The following is a 26,246-nucleotide window of genomic DNA, read 5'->3' as shown; positions in this document are numbered from 1 at the left end:
TAAGTTGTGGTTTGTTTGTTTGTTTGTTTGTTTTTGTGTGTGTGTGTATGTAAAGAAATAAACATTTATTTTTGTTTCTGATATATACATGAATAACCTGGTTGGAGAATTCCCAACAATTTCTGTTCAGTTGCCTACTGAACTACTGATGCTATCTCTTACCATTTCTGTCTTCCAGCACTGATAATAACCAGGTAAGAATCTATGGAACTTTCTAAATATTTCAGTGGTTAGTTGCTTTCTCAAAACATGTGCAGTCATCTTAGGAAAGTTCTGCCCTCTAGACATACTTAAGCTTAGACACAGTCGGACATGTCTTTGTTATTTACAGCAAAGATGGTATTTCAGTTTCTATCAGTTTATTGTTCATTGTCCTACATGACATCATCAAGACAGCATTCATGGCCTATATCTCTGCTGCAGTTCTGGTGTCATTTCCAGAGCAAGATCTCTAAGATTCAGACTCTTCCTATAGTTGATCTAATTTCATTTTCTCTAAGGAGAATTGTCACTCAGTATACATTCTTGGAAACACAGACCTGTTTCAGCACTAAGTTCAAAACTGTTTCAGCTTCTAAGAGTCACAAATGTCCTGAGATGCATCAGTATTTACTCATTTATATCAGTGTCCTCTCTCTTCTGTAAATTACTATATAAGTCATTTTACACTGCCTAAAAATACTCAAGTGAGTGATTTACTATGAGTAGAAGTAAATTGGATCATTATTCTTCAGGTGAGAAAGTCCATGATACAACTATTATTAGAAGACAGAGAAGCATAATGACAATAGCAAGAAAGGGGTTTGGAAATTCCCTTCAATGATGACTTGTTTTCAGAGATGATAACAGAGCTGTCATGATCACAGCCACATCATAAATGTCTGACATTTCACCACTGTGCAAACAGTAGTCAAACGGCACACTTAGGTGTGCATGTGTATATATTGTAAACATTCATCCTATATTTCACAGCCAATTATGTAATATTTAATAAAAACCAACAGATAGATTCAGCAGAGCATAGGGTGGACCACCAAACAGGAGTTATCAATAACATTAAATCCCTTGAGTTATTAGAATAAAGGATCTTTACTGGACAAAGGATATTATCTTGTAATAATTCAATATTTAATAGTGCAGTGTTTATGTTCTACAGTGGCTTGTCCTGTATCGGTATATGGTATCTAAGTTTAATTTGTAACATGAAAATGTTGTAACAAATTTGGATTTTTTGAGATATGTATGCAAGGCCATTAGTGTATTTGATTATATCAGGAATGCCTATAAAGGAAAGCAAGCCTGTAAGTGTGATATGGCATGAACATCAGACTCTTCAGGTTGAGCTGTTGCCCATGTCATGATTGATAAAATATCTGCAAAGACATGGACATAGTTTTGCTTGCCAAGTTCTGGGATTATAGTAGCATCCATTTGTCAACTATCATTTCGTCTATCTGTGGGGAGAATCCCTCAAGGAAATGGTTTATTACCCAAAGTAGACAATTGGGTTATTTTAGAACTATGGATTTTTGCTGATTATTGGTTAGATGAAATTTTGGTGCAGAAATGGAGCAGAATTGTGAGTTAGAGAGTGCCAGTCAATGGCCTTTAGACAGGTGTAAGTAAAGACATATGGAAGACTAAAATACTTTCCAATGTCCTAGGAAATCCTGAATAAGCACACATGTGGAGGATGAAGAATTGTGAAGACATGAAACATTATTTGATGAGCCTGAAAAAAAAAATCTCCAATATAGCATCCACATGTCCCTGAGTCTTTGATTCCCTTCATCAGCACTAAGCACAGCATGCTGTCTTTTGACCTCTAAGTCATCCAACCATTCAAATAATCTGTTAGCACTTTTTTTTTTTTTATTTCTGTGAAAGCTGCAGCTTTAAACAATCAGATACTTCAGTGTTCCTGAGATTATTAGGGTCTTCTAACATGTTTCTATCCCATGCTGTGGGCTTCCACTCTTTTTCAATCAGTGTCAAGAATTAATCAGAGGTAAGAATTAAACTTGTATTATAAATCAGCCAATTATATGATGTAGCTTGGATTTGGTTTCTGATGACTTCAACCCTGTGACTTCTGAAGAGAAGATTCCTTCTCAGGACACACTTAGAAACTTTCAGTAAATACACATTATAAAATGATATTTTCCATCATGGCTTACACAAAAGAGACAGGGTAGTCCAATGATGGAACACCTCTCTGCTTGCTAAAGAGCCTGAGAACACAGTAGCTGCTTACTCCAGGGAACTGTATGCCTCCAGAGTCCTAATCTGAGGCGAAGGACTGGAAGATTCCTGGAGTGCATTTGTTCTTCAGTCTACATTGAAAGACAGAAGAAGCTGGAACCTGATAGCAGTGAAGGCTTGGCAGCCACAGCAGCAGCAGCAGCAACAGGAAGAAATGAACTATCAACCAAAGGCTTTTCTCTGGGAACTTTTTCTGTCTTGTCATTCCACTATCAAGTATATCCATCTCTGGAGGAGAATCTTTTCTCACTCAGTCCTTCCTGGAAATACTATCACAGATCTGCCCAGAGGTGTGCCTTTTAGTTGACATTCAGATCTCATTGGAGTTGACAATCAGAAGTATTCAGATATTCAGGTCTCTTTGGAGTTGACAATCAGAAGTATTCAGACATTTAGATCTCATTGAGGTGATAATCAAAAGTAATCATCTCAGTAGATCTCCCCCCAATTTTTTTTTCTTAAGCACATTTCTACTACATACTCTAAGATAACTTTGAGCTAGTCCTATAGTCCAGGCAGGCCTTGAGGTTGATGTCCCATGCTTCAGGCTCCCGAGGACTAGAATTCTTGCTGTGTGCTACCACATCAGAAAGAGTAGTGTCAAATTTAATTTTTAAATTGTTTAGATTACATTGGAACTTAGGAAACTATATGGCATATGTAGTAGCTACTACTTTTTTTTGGAAACAAAGAAGGATACCACTTTTTCTGGCTTTATATTTGGATTCACAAAGGACATGGGAAAGGGAAAGAGAATACAATGATGAGATGAGTAATATCACAAGCTGAGTACATGTTGCATGAAAAGTTCATGTTGACATGGTTTCCTTATCTTATAGGAGAAAAACAATTGAGGAGTTACAAATTATTATTATTATTATTATTATTATTATTATTATTATTATATCAGAGGAGACAGAAGTTTAGATAACATCTGGTCATGATGTAAAAATATTTTGTAATAAGGACAAAATTTAGATTAAAAGAAACATAACAATTTGTTGCCGGAGGGCTTCTCTCCAGGTTCCCCAAGCCCCGCAGTCCCACAATCCACATATAAAATAATCACTCAGACTTATAAACTGTATGGCCGTGGCAGGCTTCTTGCTAACTGTTCTTTTATCTTAAATTAACCCATTTTTATAAATCTATACCTTGCCACGTGGCTGGTGGCTTCCCAGCGTCTTCACATGCTGCTTGTCCTGGCGGTGGCTGCAGTGTCTCTCCTCCTTCTTCCTGTTTCCCCAATTCTCCTCTCTCTTTGTCCCGCCTATACTTCCCGCCTGGTCACTGGCCATCAGTGTTTTATTTATATAGAGTGATATCCACAGCAACAATTTCTGAGGATAAAAACAAGAGAAAATTTCTAGAAAGAAGTTAATTAGATCATTTCAAGGAGAGTGTATTTGTTTCAAAGCCACTGTTCCTGACCTTTTCCTTCCAAATCAAGGTTTCTTAATACTGGCACTATAGAAACTTGGGGTAGATAATACATTGTTGCTGTTGCCTATTTTGTGAACTTGAAGATATTTTATACCTTGTCTAGTCTTCATCCATTAGATACCAATAGTAGCCCCCATCCAATTATAGCAAAAATAACAACAGAAAAGTGTCTTCACACATGGTCATTGTTCTCCACAGACATTTGACAGTGATGGCTTAGAAGAGTGATCTATAGAGGAAACTGGCTTTACATGGAGGTTCCTTCAGCATCAACATCATCATGAGCAACAAGCTTCTGTGTAGGGAGAACAGGCAAAAATCAGAAGGAGTTACCTGTAATGGCAGCCCATCTGGTGTATCCTGAGGAATCCAGAAAGATCAGTCAGACACTCACAAAACAAAATCTACAACAGGACAAAAGACTGTCCAAGAAGAACTGTGAGGTGTCGTTCCTAGGAGCATGATCCGAATTTGAAACTGTCTGCCAAATACAGTAACTTCATGTAATCATTACTAAACCTGTTTTCTCACATGCAATGGAGGATTAAAATAATAGCTAATCCATGACATATCAAAGTGTTTTGTATAGTTCTTGACATACAAAATTCATTTAATGAATGTTTGATAACATCTTACATTTAAAATATTAAATAATACGGAAATGTATTGTTTCCATGCATGTTAACAAGCCTATTTGATCAGCCTGTGTAAAAGATCTTTTACCTTCTAAGACCCATGGGTGGATTTCAGAGAAGAATAAATGCCATCAAATTGTATGTAAATATTCATACTTAAGTAGGCATGGATTTCTATAAGTGGAGTAACTCTCAGGTGTGAGTTATTGATAGTCTTTTATGTCATGATAAAGCATAGGCTTAAAAACAAATTAACAATTAAAGATATGGCAGCAATTGCAGTATTACACAGTATTATTGGAAAATGAAGGCTGGGTCACTTTTCTGGAATTAGTCCTACAGCCCGTGTGCAAAGTTCAAAGTTGGAAGATTTTAGACTATGGTGTTTGCCTTACTGCAGATTGCTCTATTCTGTTCAGCCCTCCATAGTAAGACCTCAGCACTCAAAGACTCCTTAACCCCTAGGAATATTATTGTCTGCTCCTCTAACTAATGCAACCACTATACCAATACTCCTGTAGCTAGCTCCCTAACAAGTATGACCAATTTGCCAAGTATTACATGAAAGCATGAAACCTACCTAACAATAACAGCAATACTAATAGATAAATGGCTATTTCAAGATATTCATTGTATTTTGGTGGAAACTTTATAAACAAGGACACAAACAATGAGAACACTATTTCTGAAATTAGCTTTCACACTGGGCATGTGCAAAGGAAATGCCTACTTATATGTGGCTGGTGGGCTAAAGTTTCAGCTGAGTATCTGAGGTTTAATAGTGATATACAAAGGATGTGTTAAACCATATGTAGAATTTGCAAAAATTATTGAAAATAAGGGTGAAGTGCTGCAAATCACCAGCTCAGAGAGATGGTTTGGGTTCTATGAGGTTGGAATTACAAGGAAGAATATATATTTTTTTGAGGAAAGCAGTTTTCAGATAAGTAAAAGGAAACCTATAAAGAATCACTGAGATTATGTCATACATGTCCTTTGTAACTGACTTCCCTTATGGCTTACCAACATCTGCTACTCTCCTGAGAGGCTGAGAATATGAGAAGAAGTTGATCATTTTCTCTAGAAGTAAAAAGCTGGAGCCCTGGTGCTGTTTGAGGGCTGTCCACCAAAGAGTCACAATGAGCACTAGTGCCTGACATGGTTAGTTCCTGGGTAGCCACAGCAAAATCCTTCAGACTGGTATGCCCTAATCACAAATATTTCTTTTCTCACAGTTCTAGAGGCTGGAGGAAATTTGGCTATATACCTATAGGTTTGGAGGTCTTGTAGGTCAAGGAGAGTAACTCAGGCTAATTTTCAGACCTTACTCTCCACAGAAGATCTTCTTCCTTCTTTGCATTACTCATCTTCATCATTTGATGTTTTCTTATAATTGCACAAGTTGTATTGGATTAGGGCACACTCATATAGCCCTGTTTGATTTTAATTGAACTTTTAAGGCCTTGTCCCCTTTATTTTACTTATGTTTTTCAACACTGGGGATTTAACATAAGGCCTCCCATATACTAGGCAAGTCCTCTACCTATTATCTCTTTTTATATCTCCTCCTTAAATGTGAACATTTCAGGTACATTATTTATTTCATTAATATACTGTGTCAGAAATACATGTAGCAGTGCTCATCAAGGTAGTTATAGAATCATTCAATGAAAAAAAAAGAATATTGACTTGTAGTTGGTTTTTGGCTCTGATGAAATAAATTCCTGGCATAATAAACAATTATTCATTTGTTCAAATATATCAACTGGTAAAAGAAAAACTGTCATATTTTCACTTTTATTTCTGTGACAAATGCCCTGACAAAAAGCAAAGAGTTCATTTAACTTCCAATTCTAAGTTACAGTCTATCATTGCAGCAAAGTCTCAGATGAAGGAACATGAGACATCTGGTCAAACACATTCACAACCAAGAGCAGAAACAAATATACCCATGATGGTTATTGCTTCTGCTCAGCTGGTTTTCTTTTCTCTTAAAGCTTCCAGGACCCAGCCTATAAATTGGTGCTGCCCATATACAGGATGGCTCTTACCACCCAAATTAGTGCATTAAAAAAAAAAAAAATCCCTCATGGGCATGTCCACAGGCCAATCTAATATAGCTAATTCCTCATTAAGAGTCTCTTTCTAGGTAAGTCTAAAGTATGTTAAGGTGATGTTTAAAACTGACCAGCATGAACCCCAACATTAGAAATGTCTGAAGAATTCAGAGCACACATCCATGTCACAATAGTACTAGCCTTCTGAGAACTATGAGAACTGCAAACTACTTCTTAACCCTCTACCAAGGCTGTCTCTACAATAATTTCAAACTGAAGCATGAGAAATAGGTTTAGTAAATTGGGAGAAGGTCAAGGTATAGTCGGGGAAAAAGAAAATTAATAAAAAATGTCCATCTTAATTCAAGCTATCTGTCTTTGCCTGACCTAAGTTCCCATTTGAACTTAACAGATAGCTGTTCCCTTGAAGAAAGGTGGGCCATTATGTAAAATTAAAATGGCACTTGGCATCTAAATATTATAATGCCGAAGACAACTTCAAGAGCCATGCCATATTGCCTGCCTGAGTTAAGTCTCTGTTGTCCAATATTGAGCCACTAACCAGAAACTTTTGACATGCCTGGACAAGTCCTGAGTTATTAGAAAATAACAACATTTCCTTATCTTTCTGCTACAGTGACCATTAGCAACAATGTTTTGTGGTTAGGTTGCTTGGTTGGGTTGTTTGACAACTCAACAGTCCCCTGATCTTTTCCCAAAGAAAGTTTCCTGGTCTACTTACTATAAAACCCACCTGAGAGAAATAAAATTTTGCAGCTTGATCAGAATACTGTCTTGCTGTCAAGTCTTTGTGTCTCTTGTCCCTTCCTTTGCCATTCCCCCTTCTAGGGTCTCTGCTGAATATCCCACTGGCCGGGATATTATAACAAATTTTATGAGTATAAAAAATATTTTAGTCTCTGTGAATGAAATCAGTAGACATCAATTTCCATGCTCTCTCAGGTGTCATTCATTTTTTCCCCTGTGGATAATATAATACACCAATGTTTAAGTCCCTTATAGAAATTGTCATTTCATTGACATAGAATGTGGACACATCCTCCACTACACCTGAAATTGTCTTTCAGTACTTACAATATGTAGTACAATGTGAATGTAGTATAGTTTGTACAGTATTGCCACTCCCTCAATAACAACAGCCACTCTACTTAACCCCTCAGAGCCTCTATGCTGTACAACGCTTGCTTGGGACTAAACATATATGAACTCTCTTCCCATTTACAAACTTAAACTTGCATAGATGGTTTCTTTGTCAATTTCTGGTGTGAAGGGTTAAACTTCATGGTCAGTTTATTCTAATGTCTCACTTAGTTCTGTGACAAACAACCTGTCACAGTCAAAATGCCCTGGGAATTTAACTGAAATGAGTGACTTATTAATGTGATTTTCAGTGCATCCCTGGTAGGTGAACACTGTTATGTCACATGAAAATCACACATAGCATTTTACTTCCTATCAAATATGACTCAAAAGGACTAAAGTAAAAGAAAAAGGGATAACACTTCATTGCAGAGAACGAGTCCCTTACCACCCTTCCCCAGTCACTTTTTACCTATTGCCTCACTCTGAGGTCAGGGATCTCTGCATGCTAATAGCACCTCCCAGTGACAAAGCAGTACTGCCTCCCGTTTTTTTTTTTTTTTTTTTTCTGTTGTTTGAAACATGCACTCATTTCCCAGGTGGCTTATAAGTAAACTTGTTATCTGTCTCCAGTCCTTCCTGCTAGGGGTAGGATGGGGCAAACCTCTCAGCTAAGGGTTCCTTCTTCTGCCAGGCTGCAACTCTCACATTCAGGCTGTTCAAAGTTGTAAGTCTTGGTTGCAGAAACACTTTTGATGCAATAGTAACGATTCTTTTACTTCCGATGTTTGTTTATGTGACTCAGAAACCCATGTATCATTCTCTTTCCTCACCATGAATGTGTGCTTTTGATGCCTTTGTCCACCCATTAGATGCAAAGGTAACTGGGGTTAGGCTCACACACAAAGGAAGAAGACAGTGGCATAGGTTGTTCTCTCCATCTCATCCTTTTCATGCCTGTGCTGCCTCTTTTCACCCTGCTCCACATGGTGTTCGGTGTTAAATATGGAAGAGAGCCAGGCACTAGGAAGTCAAAACATGAATGTATGAATGGTAAGTGGAGTACATGAAAGCTGACCATCCCTTTGGAAATGAGGTACATACCCTTCATAACAGCCTGGGTGTGACATTAGCTGTTACTTTCCCATGAACCCCTCTTTGAAATCTCACCTTCCATCAGCATCTAAGCATGCCATATTTCTTTTTTTCCTGCAATCTCCCTTGTGGTGATATACTGTCCACCCTAATAAATTTTGCCTGAAGATCAGAGAGACAAAGCAACAAGCCCCTGCCACATCTTACCTCCAGGACTCTTCAGCCTGAAAAGGCTTCAGTTCCTGTCTCCTCATACTTTATATACCTTTCTCTGTCCAGCCATCACTTTCTTTCTAGTTCTGGAATTAATGATGCGTGTGCTTAGGGGTCCCATCATCTTTTTGCAGACTTTGGAGATCACATTATTTCTTTTCTTGGTAATTTTTTCCTTTTCTTCTTTGGACATTGATTTATTGAAAGGTCTTTAAATTCTTCAAGATGGTTGTTTTTATTTTCCTGAAAAACAAAATGTGGTGATATATTGTGTACTCTCACAAAATTTGCTAGAAGATCAGAGGACAGAACAAGCTACTAGATTAAACATAGAAGCCAGGCAGTGGTGGCACACACCTTTAATCCTAGCACTCAGGAGGCAGAGATCCATCTGGATCTCTGTGAGTTCAAAGCCATCCTGGACTACATGAGATTGACTCAGTCTAGGAGAGAAACAGAGCGGGGCAGTGGTGGTACACACCTTTAATCCCAGTATTTGGGAAGCACACACTCCTTTAATCCCAACTATAGAAAGGAAGTGATGGCTGGGCAGAGAAAGATATATAAGGAGGAGACAGGAATTGAAGCCTTTTCAGACTGAGGAGTCCTAGAGGTAAGCCATGGCAGTGTCTTTGTTTGTTTGTCTCTCTAATCTTCAGGCAAATTTTATTAGGGTACACAATGTCTGACCATACTCCCTCTTTCCTGTTACTGGACATGGAACTATTCTTTTCTAGACATGGTCATGTGCACTGATGTTTCTATTATAATGAGAGGTGTGAAAATACTGTCTAGCAGCCTGGGGTGATAATTAGGTTTTCTGTATAACCTTTACCTATTGCTCCATTCCTGTATGAACTTGGACAAGTCACTACATCTCCTAGACATTAAGAATTCTAAGCATGCCACCATAACCTTAAGGATGCAGTCATAACATGCTTACCTTGGCAGTAATCAACGGCTCTAATTGGACTTACAGCTCAATCAACAAGATCAATACATGTTAGTGAAAACCTAGCCAGTTCTCCAGGGCTAGTACAGTAATGGACCTTGGAGGAGAACCTACAGTTACTACTTTATTAAACCACCACGATCCCTAGCTGCATTCTAAATTGTTTACTTTATTTCCATAGATAAGAGTAGTTCTCAACCTCATCGAGGCAACTTCTCTTTGCAACAGGTGGAGATCATTACAGAAAACTACAACTCATCAAAAGGCAGAGTTGTGGAGCCCAGTCCCAACTGATTCATGTACAAAATGACTCTCAAACCTAAGTAAGGCTCAGGAATCATTACAGAACAGGAGTGGAGTGGGGGAATGTGAGTGCCAAAGGAACAGTATGTTTGCTAAGAGATTGTGTCTCCAAGAAATACCAGAAGTTATACTTTTGAGGTCTCATCAATATGGTTGTAAAAAAGTATTCTACAAAAGGCCTCATGTGTGTTAATTAATTAAATGACAGGGAAGTGCTGCTACTAAACCTGATTACATTTCTTCTCCACTTTCAGTATCTGCATGCAACTGTCTCTTGTTTGATTCTTTATTTGCTAAAAATCTTCATTGATTTTTCCCACTCGTCATAATTTTAGTATAAAATATTTATTGAGTCTAAGAACTTTCTCATTTTCTCTCTACATTTTTCTTCCATTTTGTTTTCTTTTTTTTTTTTTTTTTTTTTTTTTGGTTTTTCGAGACAGGGTTTCTCTGTGTAGCTTTGCGCCTTTCCTGGAGCTCACTTGGTAGCCCAGGCTGGCCTCGAACTCACAGAGATCCGCCTGGCTCTGCCTCCCGAGTGCTGGGATTAAAGGCGTGCGCCACCAACGCCCGGCCATTTTGTTTTCTTTTTAAAAAGATTTTATTATTAAGAAATTTTCTATTCACTTTACATGCCAACCACAGATCCCCCCTCTTACCACCCCCCAGCCTTCCCCCTACAACCATCCCCCCATTCCCACCTCTCTCAAGTCAAGGTCTCCCATGAGGAGTCAGCAGAGCCTGGTGCACACAGCTGAATGAGGCAGGTCCCAGTCCCTCCCCCGGAAGGCTGTGCAAGGTGTTATACTCTAGGCACTGGGCTCCAAAAAGCCCATGCACTAGGGATGAAACAACATTCTCCTATTTGTGGGAGGAGATGCAGCAAAGTAAATGTTTTTAATTTGGGAAATCATCAGAGAGGAATCTAATAATTTGGGGAAATCATAGCATCATCATAGTGACTTCTTTGGCCTTAGAAGACTTGGGCACTTGGGCTATGAGTGTCAATGTTTAAAGTGAGAGGGACACAGAGATTCTTTGGTTCTTAAGGCCATTGACAAGAAACCATTCTTCCATACTTCTCTTCTCCAGAGTCACCTGCCATAGAGGCCAGTGCTTGGGTATGTTGTTACCACTACAGAGCATTAAGAATGAAGCAGATCTACTTGAGACACTTGGACCTTGATACAAAAAAAAAAAAAAAAAAAAAAAAAGAGGAAAAATATATTTTGGTGAACTGAGAAACCACAATGGCTTTTGAGAAAACATTAGTGGAAAACAACAAAATTACTTTTGCTGTTGCTTTCCAGAGGTGAGGACAAGGGACATGGCGAGTCCATGAAAGTCAACATCAGGGACCCATGTGATGCTGCAGCTGTTGTGCTCCTGGGTTTTGAGGACTTCATTGTCTCACTTACAAAAGTCTGCCAGAGTTTCACAAATTGTTGTACATGAGGAATTAGGTAGAAGTTCTGTGGTTGCCACTCTAGTATAAGATAAATACATGTGAATCGATAATTACTTAAGAGCAATAATATAATAAAATTAAGCTTCAACATGTTATCATTAATTTTAAAATACAGGTGTTTTTTTTCCCTCATTATTTAAGCTTTATGCGTTGGCTTTGAATACAAGAATTTCTAGATCTTCCCAAACTGCCCATCTATCATTAAATGCCAGAAGCATAGAGCATTTGTTATATAAAAGGCACCTTACTAATTTAATTCTTCATTTCCAGTGTAGAGCTTGTTTCCTACTTTACCTGTTTGGATTGTACTCATTCACAAGTCCAGTTATGATTCACCTTCCATAGAATCAACAACCACCACATCAACAAGAAAACATTTTCTTCCATAAGAACTATTGCAGATTATCTTACTATAAGCACAAGACACTTCGTGCTTTCTAGCTCCTGACTGAACAGTTTAGTATGCACTCATCTTCTTTTCGAATAGATTGAAAAAAAGCTTTGCGCCTGCAGGCTCTTTCATTATTGTGCAAATCAAATAATCACTGAATGCTACTTGCCACCCAGCTGCCGTGGATAAGAACTTCACCCCCAAGGTTTCACTGCAATGCTCAGGATTCCTCCATTTTGCTCTTTACTAATCATATAATAAATTGAATGGTGTCTTTAATTTTTGTTCCTAAATTATCAGGAGTGCTTTGGAAACAATGAGAATTGCATTACCTAAGGACTAATGCTTATACTTAAGATTTTCTTTTTTACACAAAAAATCAATGAGTACTAATTAATAAATACATAGAGGTAAAACAAAAAAATGGGCATTATAGAACTGTTTCCTTTCTCAGACAAGTGAATAAAATATACAAATAAAATACAAACAAAATGTGAATGGATGCTCCATATTTAATCAAGTACAATGACATATTTACAGAGCTCCCATGGGACAAAGAGAATAATACAGAGGCAACAGGGGTCTAATCAAACTCTGCCCGTCATCATTTGGTAACGAGTTTGTAAAAGGAAGTTACTGGTTACGGGATAGAAGAACATCAGGCTCCTTTCCAGGTCTGACACATGGGGTTCCATGAGTGAGGGATAAAGTCATGGTGGGCAGAAATGCTAAGCCCCCTGTCCTTCAGTCCTCTACTTCTCTCCATTGATTTCATGAGGCTGAGTCTCGGAACTAAACAGTAGGTGACCCGCATCACTGTAGCTGCTAGCTGCACTTGAAAGCAGACTCTTCGGTTTGTTGTTCTCTTCTCATCCCTCAATTAGCTTAAAGATTAATCCCCATGACTGTGGTGAAAGGCAGTGAAATTCATTTAATTAGAACAAAGTGTGCTTAGCCTACTCTGGGGCTGACATTCTTCTGCACCCTGTTCTTTCTTTAATAGTTAATCTTCCCTTTTATCTGAAGACAATAATTACAAAGAAAGCAGTTTAAAAGAACAGGCAAATAAAACACAATTCTAATGGGTTTAATTGAATTTACCTAACAATTTAAAGAAAATGAGCAAGCAGAAAAAACAAAAATACAATGCCAAGGTCAAGAGGAAGATTTGGCATCTGTGAGTAACTGCTTTTGTTGAATAACTGTTAGGTCTAGATTTTTAAGTAGATTAGTATATGTATTATATAATATTAAGCACTTGTAAGCTGAGGATCTTACTAAGTAAATGCTATTTCATTTACTAGAATAATACGAGTGTGAAGTTATCGTTAATCCCCTTTAATATAATTCAAATAGTAGTTTAGAAATACAGAGCAATGTTTCCCTAACCCCAAATTCAGTTAGTTTGGAAGAGTTCATCTAAACCTTGGACTTGGGTTCTAAGGTCCTGATTATCAACAGCCACTCTCATCCCCTGGACCATGACTATACGAGGAAAATTTGATTCTTAATTAAAGTAATGGTTATTGTGAGAGTTGAAACCATAATCCAGGCACAGTTTGACTGCACAGTTATACTTTCTTGTATAACTTCACTTTGAAAAGACAATGAAATTTCTCTATAGCTGAGTGATTTCTATCCATTTAATTTTAAGCAGTGTCCCTTCATGTCACTAGAAGATTGGTGAACTGGAGAATTCCCGGAAAGAACCCATGACTACAAAGATTGAATGACTGATTAGGTTGTCAATGATACTGAGAGATCAGAACTTTGCAAATCCAAAGATCAATTCCCTGGGAACATCTTTAGGTCTTTTAGTAGCTGTTTTTGCCCTCCTCTGAACATGACCTCACATCTTTGTAATCGTGGGGTAAGTCCCTTTGGAATGTGACAGCAGACTCCAGTGTCCACTAAGCAAAGAGCCAAGCAAGTTGTCAGATACTATCTAAGGCCTATAATAGAGCTTTCCCACTTTCTACAACCCACCTACATAATGTACCCACTAATGTGTTTGAAGAGTGTGGTATTTTATGACTGCCTTAGTTCTGTTACTATAAAAAGCTCATGAAATTGCTATCTTATTGAAACATTATATGGGGGAATCTGAATCTGTGTTCCTGGGTAATGGTCACTGATATTTAGCCCAGAATGCACGCTCTCTTTTGTTCTTTTGAGGCGAGGGCTGTTTCTTTCATCATTAATTTTCTGTGACTAAGGGGCAGAGTTCGAATGAGTGTGCTACAAAATGGAATGAGAGAAAGACTTCTGTTATGAATACAAAGTACATACACTGCTGCCCTCTAAGGAATATGGCTGTCCCTATCATTGCCCAAAAAGAAAAACACAGGTTTTTCCTCTTAATGTAAATATACTTGTCTGGATTAGAGTAAATAATCAAACATTTAATTTACAAAACTTTCCCCTTCAAACCATCTATCTCCTTTGCCTTTTCTCAGTTAGTAACACTGAATTTCATGTTTCTTAGCTTTCCTTCAGAGGCTGAGAGTATCAGCATTCTGCCTGAAGTAACTATGTGATGTATCCATATCAAGAACGAAGAGTGAAACCAAAGCAGACCACAGGAAATAAATGCAGCAAGGGATCTCCATCAATTTCTATCATGCAACTTTCACAAAGGTTTGATGGGATAATTATGAAATAATTGGTGAAGGCCTGGGTATTAGATACCAGTACTCTGTCGGGTATTCAATTATTTCAGCAGAAGGTAATTCCAGTGCGCTTTTGTGAAAGAAGAACTCTATTTCCAGGTCTAGAGAAGTAATTTGAGCTGAATTTCTGAAATCTACAAAATGTTCCTACAGGGAAATAAGTCTCTGTAGAGAGTGGGACTGACAGAGTCAAGGCTAGGAAACACCTAAATTAGTAAGTAAATGGTGTAGGAGAGTTCTTTTTACCACCCTGCCCTTTCCTCTATAAGCTTTAAATAGTTTAAAAATAAGTTAAGCTGGGTGGTGGTGGCACATGCCTTTAATACCAGCACTGGGAAGGCAGAGACAGGTGGATCTCTGTGAGTTTGAGGCCAGCCTGGGCTACAGAGTGAGTTCCAGGAAAGGCACAAAGCTACACAGAGAAACCCTGTCTCAAAAAATCAATCAATCAATCAGTCAACAAAATTTTAAAAAAAGTTAAAAGGTTAGTTACTGGCTTAAATTAGTCCTGTGCCTTTCAATATTTTACTAGGGCTGATGAATCTTTGAGTCAATAATTTAAAAAAAGGAAAACAAAAACCAAAAACAAAAACCAAATTCAAACCAAATTCCTAACACTAGGTGAGGTCATTCACACTGATGAACACTGAGCCGGGGTGGGTGGCTCTGCTCTTGCCTTGCTGTAGGATACTACATGAGGTGAGAAACCTGAGTTTCCAGTGATGGGAATTGTCCTAGGTGGCTATGGTTAAGAACCATTTTTTGTTTCCTTGGAGATAAACCAGAACTGAAGAACCAGCTCCAAAACCTGCTTTAGAACTGCTTTGGAGTGGGTGAATTTCAACATTGAAGTGTGACATTGAAAAATAGGCTTCTGGGCTTCTCAAGAGAGATGAGCAGAGTGCTAAAATAGGCAGAGAATATGGGGAGGGGACTCATGCTGCCCCAGGAAAGGGGCCTTTTAGGTAATTTTTTTTTTCTGAATTACAGGAAGAAATAGCTAAGATCTCTACCTTAAGTCAGTTATGCTTCGTGTTGATATTAATAAATATTCACGTCACTGCCATTCACACATTTCAACTGGCTATTTCAAAAATAGTTTCAGAAGCACATGTCTTTTAAAAAGAATGAAGGAGAAATAAAGATACAAAAAGGAAAAGAGAAAAATTCCTGCAAGACTAAACATTTGATAACCTGTATCTGAGGTCTGAAATTCCCCCTCCCTGGATGGTAAATTTCCATTTCTGCCAATGAGCTTGGCATGTATGTGTGAAGATGAAAATCTCTCTGTTGCATAGACATTGTGGACAGCGAAGTTATATTTATATAAATATAACTTACAACAGTAAAGCTAAATTCTTCATAAAATCGCCCACACAGGAGTTAATAAGAAAAGGTTTTAAGAATTATTGCTGGTGTGGTTTTCATACAATTAATAAAACACAACGTCCGGACACTTAGGAGGAGCTAGTACAAAGCAGAGAATTTTTTGTTTAATCCTGTAATGTCTTATTTACACAAGGAAGGTTTGATTTTCAAATATTGAAACCTGCTTCTGGCTTTTGTCTTGTTCTGGGCTCAGCCTTCTCTGTGATATATGAGAAGTGTTCTGGTGAGGTGCATTGCCACATTATTCACACGCTTGCCTGCTGACAAATTTATGCATAACTTGAACACATCTTGTGAAAATATAGGTTTTGTTTTTGGTTTAAGAAAATTAAAATTAAATGTAAAAGTAAATTAAGATAAATTAAATAAAAAGGACCGGGTGCTGGTGGCACACACCTTTAATCCCAGCACATGGGTGGCAGAGCCTGGCGAATCTCTGTGAGTTCGAGGCCAGCCTGGTCTACAGAGTGAGATCCACGACAGGCACCAAAACAATACAGAGAAACCCTGTCTTGAAAAAACAAACAACAAAAAATTAATAAAAAATAAAAAGGAAAAAAAATAAAAAGGAAATAACATCCTCTGTAATTCTTTTTTTTTCCTATGATTAAACACCTTTCAGCTTTCCAAGACTTTCATTTCTCCAGATTTCTAAATAGCAGTAATTATGTTGCAAATCTTACATTGTAATTTTAATGATGGCAAAACTATTAATTTTATATAAGTCTGAGGACCTCAAAATTGGAGTTGCAATTACTTTAGCTCTCTGGAGCCACCGACTTTTGGTGATTCTCACATTACTATGTGAAGGCAGTATCATAACATCACTGTCAGAGTGTCTGCTGCATGACCATGATAAACTATTTTATTTGTAATTGGAATCTGGAAAGTTCTGGTCTAGAGATCCCTAACTTTAAATTTTAAGTCATCAAACTTAAGAACATTTTAGAATACACACACCAAAGCACGTAAAACTCTTGTTTTTATTTGAATCCACCTTGCTTTCCACATGGGAGTACAGGCCAGAAGGAGAAGGTCCTAGTTGTGGGTATAATGGGTACGTGGGTCTACAAGGACGACATGATCTCAGAGGCTCCTTTGATCTTCAGGGTACTTCCTCTTCCAGCAACAATGCTTCCTAACGCAAGAACAGCACCTTCTAACAAGGCTTCCTGAATGTGCTTGGTGTTAAATGAGGCAATGAGGCAAGCAGAAAGGCAAGCTCAATGCTAAAATAAATTTGGGAAAATGTCGTAATAAATCGAAACTAAGCATTTGGTGAAATTCTCCAAATCTGTAATCTAAGCTCAGTACAGAGTTGGAAACTGCAGAAGAGCATAGTGTATAGAATGTTTCCACTCTTTTTACAGTGAATAATACTAAAAAAAAATGCTATTTCTTTCCCGTTATTCACTAAAAATTAGCTTATCATTAAGAGTCATATCTAGTTGAATTCATTCATGAAATCATTCCCAGTTTCCTCAGAATTCATCTCTACCATTTTGCACATTACGGAACTCTGGCTTTCAAAAATCCTCATTTCCATTACGCACTCCCTTCTTTTGCTATGCCAGGGAATATGTGTTTGTTCTCCAGAAGTAAACCACATCGAGGTAACAATTATTAAGCGTTATAGTGGCACGGCACATCTGCTCAGAACTTTGAAGGCATTTAGTATCAGTTACTAATCATGTCTGTCTCAACTCTTTATCACTATTTCAAGGATTGTTCAGAAAAGTAAAATTTTTACTACCCCTTTGAGGAGTGGTAGATTGAACTTCTTGTTGTTGTTGTTTTGCATTGCATGTATTCACTCAATTTAATGCTTTTGACTGACCAGTAGAGTTTATCATCATAACCCAAACTTATACCAAAATAATCCCAGAGAAACAAAATCATGCAAGATTGCCTTTATTAAGCTTTACATTCTAATTCCAGCTAGGCATTTCATTTGACAAGTAGGCATGGCATTCTAGATAACATTTCACAACACTTGGAGGGGATAACCACAGGGAACAGAGCAACTTACTCTGCAGTCAATATGCACGTTGAGTAATTCAAGGAGTCACTGAGGGACAGAGATTAAATCGTGACTGGTCCTCTTCACCAAGTAAATATTCTAAGCAAGTAGCCACAGTGGAAAGCACGTGATCATGACAGTCACAGAGAGCTTGTACCTAAATCTACACTTTCAATCTAGGATATGAATTGGGGTCACATATTAGAAGGTTAATGATTCTTTCAGATTAAGCTACATGTTTTCTATGTGTGACATTAATACTGACGAATCACTTATGTTTAAGAAATCAATAGAAGAAAGAGTTAAAGGAGAATACCCCCTATATTGGTGACTATAGGAGATGTGTAGCCATTACTGAAGGGGTTCTCTTCACTCTGCTGTTTTCTTTATGAGTTCTTCTGAGAGATTTTCATTGCAACTGTCTTGAGCTCAGTGTATTCATAAATACCATGCTCACCCCTAGAGAAGGAAGAAAAATTGCATATAAACAAAATTGAGTATTGCAGTGTAAACCAAATATAATCCCTGGTAATTTGGTGGAGTTTTTTTATCTTTTGGATTGATTGTATATAATTTTAGGGAGAAAAGAAACTAAAGACTGTACTGATTCAGACTTTTGGGATTTTAGCAGAGGTGGGCTTTCTCTATTAATTAATTTCATATAATACATTCAGGAAACTTTTCTATTAACCCCAGGTGAACAGTAGCTGGGAGGAATCTATCTGTAGGTACCATAGTTACTTTTAATCAGGGTTCTGCCCTGGACCAATTTTGGAAATTATGGTTTCTTTCCTCCCAGTGGATGATTTGTCTAGGCAGATTGCACTCAGTTATTTTCTGCATTGTTTTGGCGAGAAGATAAAATTACACACTCATAGGACCATTCTCAACATTATAATACCTATGCACACACAGGTTTGCAGAAGAGAAGGATCTTGGTCCTTCTTTACCAGCACTGTTCCTGAAACCCTTCTTCTCTGTATGAAGAGGATGTCTTATCCTCCCTAGAAACATGATCTTCTTACATTGATTATTCTGTGGGTAATTAAAGTTTTGAAAATGCCTCTTGAAGGTTTCAATGAGAATGTTTTTTCATAGTAACTAAAGGGTTTCAACTCAGCTCTCTAAATTCTTTTAAAAGATAGTATTTTAATAAGTGTTTTGTCTCAAAGAAGTAGATAATGTAACTCATGATTTTGATAAGTTTTCCATTATATTTAGAGCTGTAATTTCACTCATCATTCAATGCATAATCATATGTGTAATTGTAGTCACATTGAAGCTGACATTCTTAGGATCTTGTACATGTACAGTTTCTAAGACAGAACTCAGGATTGTCTACTTACAGTTCTTTTTTTTTTTTTAGCTCAGAAAGTTTATGCCTCAATCCTTACTAGTTCTTTACTTTCCATCCCTTACTGGTTCTGTGCTTCTAAGTCCTCACTGCACACATCAAGTGGGCCTTTGTCACATGCTGCCGATTCTCACGCCCAGCTCTGGATGAGGTCTGGGACTGCATTTCCACTAAACTTCTACAAGGTCTCAAGCTTGTTGTCACAGAACATGAAATACGTGAAAAAGTTTGAGTATCATGCCATGTCTGCTTTCCCCTCTGTGCTGAGAAATTAACTTTAATAAAGTCTCAGGGAAACTGATAGAGTTGACAAATACAATCAAGTAAAAGAAAAAATCATTCTAGTTCTTGTTTTAAACACAATATTTATGAATATCGCCTTGTTCCCATTTTTATTAATTGACTGAAGAAAGCAATACCCTGTGAAGTACAGAGAGAGATTAAATCTGGAACATTCCCAAGTGAATTCAGTAATCAAATGTGAAGTGAGTAGGATTACAAAGTGCTAGATTTTTGCCACTTAACCTGTTCCAGTGCCAGACTGACCACAGATTCAGAAATCAAGGCTTGGGCTCCTTGGATTACCACTAAACACATGGGACCTGCATATCCCTAATCTTGGCTCTTTGGGGCCCCTGTTTCCATCTGATTTAATTCTGTTTTTCTGCCCCCTCTTTTTTTTATTTTTTTTTTCCTTTTTGAGACAGGATTTCACTGTGAAATCCTAGAGAGCCTGGGACTCACTATATAATCCTGGATGACCTGAACTCATTATATGGACCATGCTAGCTTTGAAATCACAGAGATCTGCCTGTTTCTGTCTCCCAAATACTTAGATTAAATAATAATCCACAATCTAATTCTTGGGGGGTCATTAGAGATAGTCACTTCAGTAATTCTTGGAGACATTTTACAGCAAATGCCTTGTTTAACACAGGCACTAGTTTTTTGGTAGACTTCACTAGAAGCATATTAGTTTGGGATAAGGCAACTTTAATTCATTTAAGGGCTATATTTAAATACCTAGAATGTTTTCACATTTATTCAAAAGCATACTCTAGACTACCAGTTTATCTTTTTAATTTCTGAAAAGTTTCCCAAATGGCTTATAGTCACTTATATCATAGGCAATCCTAAAAGCAGGCAACAATTCAGCTACCAAGGTGGGGTACTTAGCATGGTCCTTTATGGACAATCAGAGCTTAATAAAGTATATTCCTTCTGTTATAGTTTTTCTGCACTTTGGGAGTTCTTCCAAAATTTTAAATGTTATTCAGTAGTAAGAAACTCTAAGGAAGAATGCAGGCATACTTTACTTAAGATGGTGAAAATGGACTAGTTTCCTTGGAGTGATAATCCTTTTCACAAAAATATGTTTATAATACAAATTTTTACTCACAGTTCACGTCCGTTTCCAGACATCTTGAATCCACCAAAGGGGCACTGGGCTGACAAGACCATATAGCAATTCACCCTTAAGCAAAGAAAAGAAGGACATTATAGATAATACTTAACTTACCCTGTAATTACAAAGTTAGAAATGAAAAGAATTAAAGGTCTTTTTAAAAACTCTATTATTCAGTATAATATACTGTGGTGATATTTTGTTTGTGCTCCAACTAATAAAGCTTGCCTGAAGATCAGAGGGCAAAGCTAGCCACTAGTTAGCCATAGAGGTTAGGTAGTAATGGCACACACCTTTAATCCAGCACTTGGAAGAAGGAAGCAGGAAGATCAGGAGTTCAAGGCTACCCTGAGTTACATGAGATTGATCCTGTCTAAAAAAGTAACAGAGCCAGGCAGTGGAGGCTCATGCCTTTAATCCCAGCACATGGGATCTCATGCTTTTGATACCAGTACTTGGGAGGCAAATGCCTTTAATCTCAGCAAATAGGGAGGTGGAGACAGGAAGTGATGTGGCTGGACGGAGAGGGGAATATAAGGCGGGTAGAGACAGGAGCCTGCCCCCTTTCAGGCTGAGGATTTGGCCCAGTAAGTGGCTATGCCTTGCTCCTCTGTCTCTCTGATCTTTCAGCATTAACCCCTATATCTGACTCCAGGTTTTTATTAATCAAGACCAATTAGAATTTATACTATAGTACATTCATTGGGATAAAAGAGAAAAAAAAAGCAGTGCTGTAATTTAGAATTCAGAAAGCAAATGTGTGTATTACCTAGAAACAAATAAATGGTATCACTGTAAGTGTGAAAAGTTATAAAGCAAGATTCATCTGAATCACAACAGAGGGAAGAGCCAATGTGCCCTGAAAAGAAGTTGTCTGTTTTGCTGGAGGCTGGGGTTTGTCTGCTGTTTCAGTAGGCAGCTTTATAATGCTTATGGACTTAACCAGGCTAAAACCAAGCTCCTTTAGCAGTTGCAATGAGTGTCATAATACACAGTCGGTTTCATTAATTGGTCGATATATTGATTACTCAAAAGTGTGGGCAGAAATTGGACCGAATTAGCATTTTAATAAGATTTTATAAAAAAAAATATCAAGTGTTTCTATGGAGAAATGCGTTATAAAAGCATGCCTAGAATTCAAGAGCGGCTTAACAGGAGATCAAGGCAAGAGGGAAGAGGTGGCGACAGTGCCATTTGCAGGCTATAAACAATTACTTTATGGAAATTATATTAGAGAAAGTGGTGCTTTATGGGACTGTTGAATTCTGCCAGATGACGCAGAAAATATGCAATTTGAAGTATATGATACATAATAAGCCTTCAGTAAGTATAGGTGATGAACATACGTGATATAGTAACTCTGAATTTACTAGTGTGCTTATTATAGTAAAATGTATATATTAATCAATAGTTATATTTACCATATGATAAAAGAATTTGATTGTTTTCAATAAGTATCAGAAAACATCATAATCAAAATAAGAAGCAGCAGACTTTGAAATGGTGCTTAATGCTAATTCTATAATAATTACATATTCTAAAATAGTAGTATAATTACATGGAAGTTTAAAAAGTACTCTTTAAAAGAATTATACCCAGAATAAATCCCAAAATATATTGGGATGTTTGACTAATATCCTCTATGATCAAAATCATGTTACATGTATTTATTTATTAATTAACTCATTCATTTATGTATTTGTGTAGTGGATGCACGAATACATTTTTCTATGCATGTGGGTGTACTTGGAGGCCAGAGGGAAACATTGGATATCTTCCACAATTGCAGTCTTAATTTTTTATTAATTAACTTTTTATTTCATTTATATCATAGTCAAGGGTAACATAAAATTCATGATTTGTTTTTTAAATTATTCTTTTTAAATTAATTTTTTTGATAATTTTGTAATTTGTTTGAGAACTATGTTCACATCATTTCTATCCTTCCTTCAAATCAATCTATCTTATCGAGCTTGTTTGGTGTTGTCATATGTGTATATGTGCCTGTTTGCATTTGGATAGCCTACTGGGGGGCTCTGCCCTGGAGAACACCTCTTCTCCCTCAATCATATTTTCTGTAATACAGTCACACCGAGACTGGAGTTCACCGATTCAGCTGGATTGGCTGGGCAGCAAACGCTGGGGAAACTCCTGCCTCTGTCTGCTAAGTAATGGGGTTACAGCTGTGCACCAAAGCTTCTGGGTTTTTACATGGCTGCAAGGGATCTGAATGCAGGATTTTATGTTGGTCCATGAAGGATTCTGTAGCTGAGCCATTGCCCCAGACCCAGGTTATGTGCATGTAAACTCTCAGCGGACATAGGTTGGGCATCCCTTATCTGAAGTTCCAGAGACCACAAGTACTGCAGCTTTGAAGTTCTTCAGATTATGGAATATGTTCACATAGATTTCATTAGTTGACTATTCCTATTATTTTTATGGGCATGTGAGTGTTCCCAGGTGTATGTACATATACCATGTGTGTACAGGTACCTGCAGAGGCCAAAAAATGTATCAGGTGGAACATCAGTTCCAGGTGGTTGTGAGTTGCCCAATCAAGTCCTGGGAGCTTGGGTCCTCTGCAAGAGCAGGAAGTTCTCTTAATTGATGAGTCAACTCTCCAACTCCATTCCCCTATTCTTGCAAAATTTATGTATGTATGTATGTATGTATGTATGTATGTATGTATGTATTATGTGTATGTTTGTGTGTCTGACTGTAAGAGGACTTATTAGGGGGTGTAACATTCTGGCTATCACTCTGTTGGTCATTGCATGGTCTTGATGAATTCCTTAACCTCAGCAAATTCCTGTTTTTTAACCACAGATACAGTTAATAAGTAGTTTTCAGGTAAGCTTAAATGATGAATAGAAGAAACATATTGCAACTTTGAGTTGATAGTGATTAATTAGTGACTCCCTTTGATAGAAGGAAAGATTTTTCAAGCCATCAAGAGGGTAAAGAAATGCTTGGTTGTGTTTTTAGGATGCTTTTCAGTGTCTGATTTTCCTTAACTGCACTAGCTGAGAGAGTGGAAATAAGCTTGTGCTATGGCCAGGACTGAGGGAAGGGAGGATTGATGAGGAAAAGGCTGCTGAGGAAACAGTCCAGGGTATAGAGTTGGCTGGGCAAAGCAGCAGTTTGAGAGGCAAGCCTGAGAATTATCTAAGTTAAACTACAAAAATCAAAGAACAGACTAGATCAAAAGTGAGAGAAAATTGCTTCACAAAATTTATTATATTTTTCTAAAAAAATGACATATCTAAAAAAAGAAAAATCCCAGAGTAAGATTGAATACCACTTTGCCTGGGATATAGACTCATAATCCCAGTTACTGTTGAGCCTGAAATGGGAAGAGGACAAGTTCAAGGCTAATTTGGACCAAAGAGTGAGTTCAAAGACAGACTCACCAACTCAATAAGTTAAAGTCTAACATTTTATATATATATAATAAAGCTGGAGACAGGGCTGAGGGATTGAATACTTGCCTTGACTGTGCAAAGCACAAGGTCCAGAATTCATTGTGGAAAATAATAATGACAACAGCAACAACCATATGAACTTTCGGCATATATAAGGCACCAAAACATTATCTAACATAAATAAACTTGAAGGGAACAATTTTTTTCTTTTATCTCCATTGTTCAAAGTAGTGCCATATGCCTTGGAATTATCTAATAATTTTTACAATGTACAAAGTAACATCCATAAAATGTTTAACACGGGTAACTTGAAAGAGTTGGATGAAGTTAATTTGCACTAAAAAATAAGACAATTACTTTTCTAGTCAGTCAGATAATTCTATGAAAATTCAAGCCTGGAGGAGGTCAACTCAGCCTGCCCATGTGGCTGATGCAGGAAGGGCACCCCTTACTTCAGATGCACTTACCACACTACCCCAGCCTGCAGAGCAGAAGACATAGTTATGGCCTTGTCCAGGTCTTTTGTGAAGACTCCTGCTGCTAGGCCATAGGTAGTATTGTTTGCTCTCTTGATCACATCATCTACAGATTTAAACTTCATGATTTGTTGCACTGGTCCAAATATCTACACAAGAATGACACAAAAATAGGTTATCAGTATATTTTAAATACACTGCATATATTTCCCTAGAACCCATTATGCATTGGCTAAGATATTGTTTCCCATGTCAGAACTACATTTAAGGACCAAAACAGATGGCCATGACCAGTGAACATGGAAACTTATTATGATCATGTGTGACATTCTCTGTGTAGGAGACACCAATCATCATGGCAGCATTTACTCTTACATGCAGTGACAGAGCTGCCTAGAATATAAGGACCAAACATCAAATCACTAAGTGCATGAATTCTTTGATAACATCTTACAACTTAACTCCACTTTTCATTTTTCAAGTTACTGCATAAGACAGTAAGACCAAGAAAGCAGTCCTTTGCTCTAAGAGTAGCAAATAGACAATTATTGAGAACAATGCTTACACTTTAAATGCCAGCATTCATTGATTTAAGCATCAGCAATTGTACTCTATTTGCATCATTCTGTGTTTATAAATATTGTGTAATATAGCACAGATTTTTATTCCTGTGTCACTCAATACTATAATACACCATTACCAAACAAAATGACTCATTACTAGAAGCCTAACTCTAGAACCACTCTATACTAAGTAAAGCCTAAGGTCCCTGGCAGTGACCATCATCACACTTGATTACTCCAGTATGAGCTAGTCTTTCATTTCTGCTGGAATCTAGTCAATAAAGCTCCCAAACAACTCAGTCTGTATCTCACCCCACAAGTAAGAAGAAACAACTGGGTTTTCTCATAGATATTAAACTCCTGTATTTGATAGGATATTAATCAAAATTTAATGAAAGAGAGGTTTCTTGGAATGTTAGTATACTTTCCTGGGAAATATGAGCATGGTTGGGAAAAACTTAGAGATGTTAAATGGTTTTCTGGTCCTGAGTCTATTTGAGTGATACGGAGTAGTTAATGGCAACTCCCCGAAGGATGGGGCAGATCCTGGGATTCTACATTCTTTCATGACCACGTAACTGTAAAGCAAAACAGTGTGAACACTGTAAATGGGAAACAACTGGAGCAGGACTATGGTGGGTTTGCTAGGAGTTGTAGCAACTTAACTGACACAGTATAGGCTATGGGCTCCTATTTTGAAGCAGCATATGAGCTGTTCTAGTGAGCACATTATAGGGACATAATAAATGCTTCCATGAATGAATATGATTTCTGCTTTATTGTCCTTCTTACCTATGTTAATCAAGGTCTACAAGAACAACAGCTCTAATCAAAGAAGTACAGGCCAATAAGTGCAGAAATTCAAATGCAGTTGAGGAGTGAATTGATGCAAACAATCTAAGTATGCAGGATGATCCACACACATGCATTTCATTTCTGTTTTATTTATTTATTTATTTATATATTTATTTACTCTTCTTGCAAAGCTGAATCTTCCTCTTTTCTCATTATTTGCTGATATTGTGGAG

General features: G+C 37.4%; 1 protein-coding gene and 1 long non-coding RNA gene across 4 annotated transcripts in view; both read right to left on the bottom strand.

The window, feature by feature from the left end:
- Positions 1 to 754: 754 nt before the first annotated feature.
- LOC143270591 (uncharacterized) lies at positions 755 to 9,063 on the bottom strand. The gene is made up of 2 exons (XR_013047803.1): positions 8,801 to 9,063; positions 755 to 4,000 (listed from the first exon to the last, which is right to left on the bottom strand). It is a non-coding gene; the product is annotated as an uncharacterized LOC143270591 (long non-coding RNA).
- An 8,810-nt stretch (positions 9,064 to 17,873) lies between these two features.
- Positions 17,874 to 26,246, bottom strand: part of LOC102922906 (aldehyde dehydrogenase 1A1) — a 126,729-nt gene continuing 118,356 nt past the window's right edge. For all 3 annotated transcript variants that reach the window (XM_042261686.2, XM_006985412.4, XM_076561063.1), the window contains 3 exons: positions 24,647 to 24,804; positions 20,752 to 20,826; positions 17,874 to 18,457 (listed from right to left, as the gene is read on the bottom strand). In XM_042261686.2, coding sequence (XP_042117620.1) covers positions 18,385 to 18,457; positions 20,752 to 20,826; positions 24,647 to 24,804 — 306 coding nt within the window. In that variant the 3' untranslated portion in view covers positions 17,874 to 18,384. The remainder of the gene's footprint in view (positions 18,458 to 20,751; positions 20,827 to 24,646; positions 24,805 to 26,246) is intronic.

The sequence above is a fragment of the Peromyscus maniculatus genome, chromosome 1 (assembly GCF_049852395.1).
Source record: "Peromyscus maniculatus bairdii isolate BWxNUB_F1_BW_parent chromosome 1, HU_Pman_BW_mat_3.1, whole genome shotgun sequence".
NCBI classification, from domain to species: domain Eukaryota; kingdom Metazoa; phylum Chordata; class Mammalia; order Rodentia; family Cricetidae; genus Peromyscus; species Peromyscus maniculatus.
The sequence above is the reverse complement of the archived record's forward strand: the minus strand, read 5'-3'. Positions and strand labels throughout refer to the sequence as shown.